At 53.3% G+C, this 6,437-nt stretch overlaps 1 protein-coding gene across 2 annotated transcripts; it reads right to left on the reverse strand.

Moving 5' to 3' along the window:
• Positions 1 to 773: 773 nt before the first annotated feature.
• On the reverse strand, positions 774 to 4,902 carry DAZAP2 (DAZ associated protein 2). Of its 2 annotated transcripts, none has more exons than XM_062203642.1 (4): positions 4,786 to 4,902; positions 3,640 to 3,758; positions 3,120 to 3,285; positions 774 to 2,192 (listed from the first exon to the last, which is right to left on the reverse strand). In XM_062203642.1, exons 1-4 carry the CDS (start codon positions 4,796 to 4,798, stop codon positions 1,867 to 1,869), a joined length of 624 nt encoding a protein of 207 aa, XP_062059626.1. In that variant the 5' UTR covers positions 4,799 to 4,902; the 3' UTR covers positions 774 to 1,866. The 2 variants fall into 2 exon arrangements, with proteins under 2 accessions (XP_062059626.1, XP_062059625.1); XM_062203641.1 differs by having other exon boundaries at positions 1,966 to 2,189; positions 3,040 to 3,285; positions 4,786 to 4,898.
• Positions 4,903 to 6,437: the final 1,535 nt, after the last annotated feature.

Below are 6,437 nucleotides of genomic sequence, written 5' to 3' on the forward strand. Positions count from 1 at the left end.
ACATTGTTTTCTTTGGTTTAATTCTTCTGTGTTCTCTCCCAAGCAACAAGCAGCGGTTCCCAGAGCCATCTCAGGAGTATGAGGCAACAGTGGCCCAAGGAAACTTGTCCCAGCCGCGCGTCGGCAGCAACAGCACTGGTCCGTGAGGGCCAGGACTTGCCCCTAACTCACTCTGTGTAGGGACAGGGAGAACCAGGAACAATCAGGCCACCCACCCTCCCCGCGACATTCTGGGAATCTGACGCCTAAGTCTGCTGGATTTCATCTAAGTCTCGAAATGAGTGTGTTTAAAATAACTAGATCTGTCTCCTTTTGCCTCCATTGTCTAACCCCAACTCAAGCCCACCCAAGGTGAGACCCAAGAGGAATCAATCTTGGCAGCCTAGACTCCTGGGTTTTTCCTATTTCTCCACCCAGAGCTCTGGAGAAGCTAAAGGTCACCCAGAACATCCACAACCGGCTTACACTGAACCATCTTCCTGAAACCAAATTTCAAAGCAAGTTAGAAGAAGCAACCCTTTGTTCTCTTACTTCTAAGTTTAGGTTCTGAACCCCAGGATCCCAAAGAGTTCAGGAAGTGAAGTTGGACAGTTAAAGTAGAACTCAAGAAAATGGAAATCTTAGCCCTGTACTCCCACACTGATTTCAAAGACTTCATTAAAGGAAACCAAACCAACTGCAGCACCTGGCCGAACGCTAGGTGCAATATAAAAGACACATACACAGAAGAAATCCTAAAAACAAGCTAAGTAAAGAATTCTTGGAGTGAGGTGTAATGCAACTTCATCACTTTATTCAAATCTTCAAAATAGTCTTTATTCTACATTTTTAGTATAAAAAATCCACAAGTTAAGTGCACCACAGTGTAGAGAGAGACATACAACGCTGAACTTCCATAACAGTCAATGGTACAGTCAAACATCACATGTACAGAACACAAGATTTAGATGAACTGAAATTATAAGATAAAATAAAATAAAATCCAATTTCAGAAAAACAAAAATCAAAATATTAAGGATCCCTGAAATACTCTTAACCCTAACGCGATTTCACTGGGCTCAAGTCATTTTACAGTGAGGCGCTCACGACGGGACCCCACGACCAGGTGTGGGAATTCTTGGGACACTCTGACAAGCAGTGGTGACTAATTTTGGATCCAGAAACTCCCCTTAAATCTGGCTCTAAAGACATCAGTCAGGCTTCTGAAATGCACCCTCCTTGCCGCTCACGTTTTAAACAGACTGGTTTATGGGGTGGTTTGCACCCTTTCTTGTTCAGAGTTCAGTTTCCCTGGCACCAAAGCAAATCTGGGTTGGAGCTGTATATGCAGAGATAACCTCTGGGGAGTCCAAACGGCATCCTCCACTTTTGCCTGAGGAGTTAAGGAGAGCAGATGTCTCAGGGTCTGTGCGTGGGGCCTGGAGGGGGTTTCAGAGGATCCTTGTGAAAGACTAGTGAGAACATGACGGGCGGGGAGCAGTGCAAGGAGAGAAGGAAGTTAGTCTGACTGGCTTTCTGTCCTGCACCATTGATTCAGAGGAGACTGGCAGGAGGGGATGGAAGACTAGGGCGGGACGTGGGACGTGGGTAGAGGACGGAAGGGAAAAGTCTGACAACTAATGCATTTCGTTTATAACAAGTAATAGAAATCAAAACCTTAAAGGAGATTAAAGACCAATCAGAATAATTTGGCAACTTTAATTCTCAGGAAGATCAAAGTTTCCTCCAAACCTAATTGATGTTTTATTACTAAAAGCAAAGACCAGTATGGTACAGTATTACTCCGGAGGAATAAAAGGAAGATCCTTAGGGCTGCTTCACCCACATTCATTTTATGAATGGATACCTCCCCTACCTCAAAATGCTTTAGGGAGGTACTGCTGCCATTACATGGTTCCTTATTAAATTTGAAAAGTGCCTGAACGTTTGGGCACCAGAAAGACACCCCAACAACATGTGTCTAAACTGCAACTTCAGGTTAATATGACTAAAGCAGTTACATTGTGAGAAGTGCTGAAGGTATGTGATGTCTTTCCCGGCACAGAGGCGGCCTTGGTTCCTCACCAGATGGTGTAGCCCCCATCTGAGCCGCCCATGAAGAAGTTTCCCTTCCGCTGAGTTACCAGGACGTTGGCTCCCTGCATCACGGCAAGCTGAGCCGCGTTCGGAGGGCATCCAGGAGGTGGAGGCTGAAAGGAAGACACGGTAGACTGGGCACAGGGCAGCTGAAACCAGGGAGAGTGACCCAGGTGGCGCAGAGTGCCCACCGGGAAGATGGCCACCTGCCGCCCACCAACAGTACGCCAAGGAGCCGGCTAGTCCGGCCACCTACCGGAGTTCTAAAGCAGGGCTACCGTGTTCTCCCAGGATACAAACATGAACGCCTGCCATCCGACTGAAAGGGTTCAGCTCCAGTGGGAAGACTGGCAGGCCAGACCCACAGTCATTTTCAGGGAAGGAGATCCCTGCCACTCACATCCCCAAACAAGACAAGATGCCAAGTCCACGGAGCAGTCCCACAGGGCGCCTGCGTGGTTTGTGAACAGATCCCTGGGGAACCTGAACGCTCAGCAGGGACCCCATTCCTGCACTGAGTGAGATGGTCTTGGCAAGGACCCTTGGGCTGTAAATCCCAACGCTGAGGAAGCAAGCAGGAGACCACGCTAACCGAAACCTCGAGTCTCCCGCTGCAAGCCACATACGAGGAACTAGGCGTTCTTTTCCAATCGTCAGAGCTCCTAGTCCCACAGCCTGCTGCTGACAAACAGTAAGTGCTTCTGCAGTCAGCACAGAGCATCACCCCAGTTCACTGTACCAACATGAACCGGAAACGTGGTAAGCAGGACTCAGAAGACAGGAAATCAAAGGAAACTGGCTAACTCAGACTCCAGTGAGCATGCCACCTATTACCTGCCAAAGTCCCCCCCCCCCCCAACACTTTCTGCCTGACTACGGGATGCTAGTGGTGATGGCCCAGGAAGCCACGTCACAGGGTTCACACACACAGGGCTCAGTTTTCCATGGTGAGAGCGTACTTACAGGGATGTTGCCCGCGGCAGCCCCAGCTCCAAATCTGGCACCTGCATCATAGCCTCCTTCCACCAGCACTGTCGACCCAGGTGGGTAGATAGGGCCAACTGGATAATAGGCCATGGGGACTGTGGAACCTAAGGGCCCAACAGCCACAGACTGGGCCATAGGCAGATAGAGAGAGGTGCCAGGGAATGCAGCTGACATGGTGGGGACCGTGGCAGCCCCTGGATGCACAAAGCTCGGACGGTAGAGCTAGAAGAGGCAGGAGAGAGAGCAGACGGTTACCTGACGACAGCGCTATCTGGGTTCCCTTCCATGAGTCAATCCTTGCCGCCCCCCTGCCATTCAACATTCTACTCTCTCTCGTCCTGCTACAGCTAATACTAGGCTCAAGGAATGCAAACTCATCTTCTTAACCTGCGCCCATGCCAGATAACAGAGCATAAAGAAATAACAATGCATTCTCAATGGCACAAGCCATTGCTGAACTGTGTAGGGTTGCCTGTGATTCACGTGAGCCCTCTTGTGTTGGGGAAAAAGAACAGGCCAGTGAAGTCGGAGTCAGCTAACAAATGCACTAGTTCTGGCTGGGCGAGCCCACCGCACCTCTGAGTAGGCAGGTGGAGCATCCGTGTAGGGTGGAGCCTGGGGGAGATGCAAGGTCTGAGGGTACACTGGATTCCCAGGAGGCTGCACGGGGTAGGTTGGCTGCGTGGGATATTGACCTGGAAGACAAGGAAAAAAAAAAAAAAATGAAGGTTGCCTACCTCGGACAGTGCTGCAATGGGGCAGGACAGGCCGGGTAGCTAACCTTGGGGGCGGTGTGTGTTTGTGTGTGCAGAAGGGGCTTTAAACACAGACTGCTCTGCAGGGCCTCATTTCTGGAGCTAGTAAGTGTTGTCTTTGCACCCTTATGCTAGAAGGTGCTGGGATCTGACCGGACAGGAACGGCACCGTTCCCACCCACCAGCACGGTGATGTAAGAGCAAGGGCCAGCTGCACCCGGGGCTTCACTCCGGAATGCAGAGCAGGTCCGGGCCCCGGATCCTGAGGTTCTGACCAGGCCCAGCTGCAACCCGGCCGCCTTTGTGGGCCACGGCTCTTCTCAGTCATGCCCCTCGCAGATTCCTACGCGAGGTCGACTTCCAAATAAAGAGCGTGGACGTGACCCGTGGGACCTCGGCAAGGGTGAAGGGGTGAGGGGAAGCCCTCGCGGGGAGAAGCTGGGGATGCATCACGCTCCGTTAGACACACACACAAGCGCCATCACGGCTGCGAGGCTCCCCCCCCCCCCCCCCCCCGCCAGCCAAGGACGCCGTGTGGGCGCAGCGGGAACCCGGGATGGAGGCGTCCACTTGCCGGCACCGCACTGGTTAAGCCCGCGGCCCTGCCTGTTGTTCCGAGCGCGGCGCCCCGCCTCCGCACGCCCGCCATTGGCCTACCCAAATCCCTGCTCCAGCGCCTCATTTGCTCTGGCAGGTGCCCATCACGACAGCGCCCCCCCACCCACCCACCCAAACCCGCAGCTCCAAACTGCGCCACAGAGTTTAGAAGGGAGAAGGCCGGCGGGGAAGCGGGCCATCGTGGCTCGCGGATGACGAGGGCGTCCGGCGCGGCCCCAGGACCACAGCCGCCCGAGGAGAGCGGCGCAGCCCACCCCCAGCCCGGCGACCGGCGCCCCTGGGCTCCGAACCCGCTCTCTCCGGGCCAGCAGTACTTCCCTCGACGGTCCCAGCCGCCCCGTGGCCTTGCCTTTGCTGTTCATGGTGGCTGCGGGACCGGTTCGGCTCGGCGTCGCGGACGGTTATTTTTTTCGTCCTCTTCCTGTTCGGAGTCACTTCCGTGTCACGTGACGACCCGGCCGCCGAGCGTCACCCGACGCCCGAGGGCCGCTGCCGCCGGAAGCCCCGCCCCTTGGCCCGGCCTCCGGTCGCTCCGGGGACGGCCCGCGTGGCCCCGCCCACTCGCAAGGCCCCGCCCACTGGCTCGGATCTGCCGTTCCTGGGTCTGGGTCCTTCAACCCGAGAAAGACCCCGCGCGCGCCGGTGTTGTCCGAAAACACGCTCCTTTCTGTCTGTGGAGCGTTTGAAGCGGGAACGGTGAAACCCGAGACCTTTTTTCCCCGCTACGCGCGTTAACTCAAGGTCACCTCATTCGCCAGCCATGTTCCTAGAGGAGCCTCAGGCTGCTCAAGTCTGGGGCGCCTTTGCCTCCCACCGACCCCGGCTTCGGCCTGACGCTTGCCGGCCCGGCTCACAGCGGTCCCTCCCTGGATCGGACCCTGTCCGCTTGAGGCTGTCGCAGTCTCGCACCTGAAGGGACGGGTTGTGGCCGGCGGCGCGGGCCGCAGTGCTAGCGCTCAGACAGCACCAAGGGGCGCCTGTGGCGGGGATGCGTTCACCGCACCTCTAACTCTCTAACTCAATCGTCTTTCAGGGCAAAAAGGGCAGCAATTAAATAACCCCCCTTTAACATCGGGGACTTTATGTTTTCATGTTAATGAGGAATTAATACAAATAGACTCGATATTAGTTCATAGAAGTCTTTTTTTTTTTTTTACAGATTTATTTATTTATTTGAAGGCAGAGTTACAGAGAGGCAGAGAGAGAGAGAGAGAGAGAGAGAGAGAGAGAGAGAGGTGTCTTCCATCCACTGGTTCACTCCCCAAAAGGCTGCAACAGCCGGAGCTGTGCTGATCTGAACCCAGGAGCCAGGAGCTTCTTCCAGGTCTCCCATACAAGTACAGGGGCCTCAGCACTTGGGCCATCTTCTACTGCTTTCCCAGGCCATAGCAGAGAGCTGGATGGGAAGTGGAATAGACGGGACTCGAACCAGCGCCCACATGGGATGCTGGCACTGCAGGCCAGGACTTTAACCCACAGTGCCACAGCGCCAGCCCCATCTTTCTCAGCTTTTGAGATGTCATTTTTAATTTACATTACAGTCAAGGGCTTGCTTCATTCACAGCCATCCGCTGAGCGCATGAACGACACAGCCCTGCACCATTTTTGCACCAAGTTCATGTTCTTCATTGTAGGAAAAAGTAGTTGGGAAAGCATCAAAAAAGGAAGAGCTTTGGAATGAAAAACCCCAGTAAGCATTAGGAACCTGAGCAGCATTTGCTGATTAATTAATTAAAGCAAGAACAGAGCCCGGACTCACTTGGGCTGAAGTAGAGGACTGATTAAAGGGGTTCTTCCCTAGTCACTTTGTTAACAGGTTGCAGAATCTGGAATGTGTCTTGATTCCCAGGTCATTTTTATTTTGTTGTTTCTTCTCACGCTGCCTGTCATGACTAAAATACTCTCAAAGTCTGATCATCCAAGAATATGTGTTGTAGGAATTCTTTTAGTATTTTTCCCACTCTCAGTGCATTCACATTAATTTAATTCAGATTCATATTG

The sequence above is a fragment of the Lepus europaeus genome, chromosome 10 (genome assembly GCF_033115175.1).
Source record: "Lepus europaeus isolate LE1 chromosome 10, mLepTim1.pri, whole genome shotgun sequence".
In the NCBI taxonomy this organism is placed as follows: Eukaryota; Metazoa; Chordata; class Mammalia; order Lagomorpha; family Leporidae; genus Lepus; species Lepus europaeus.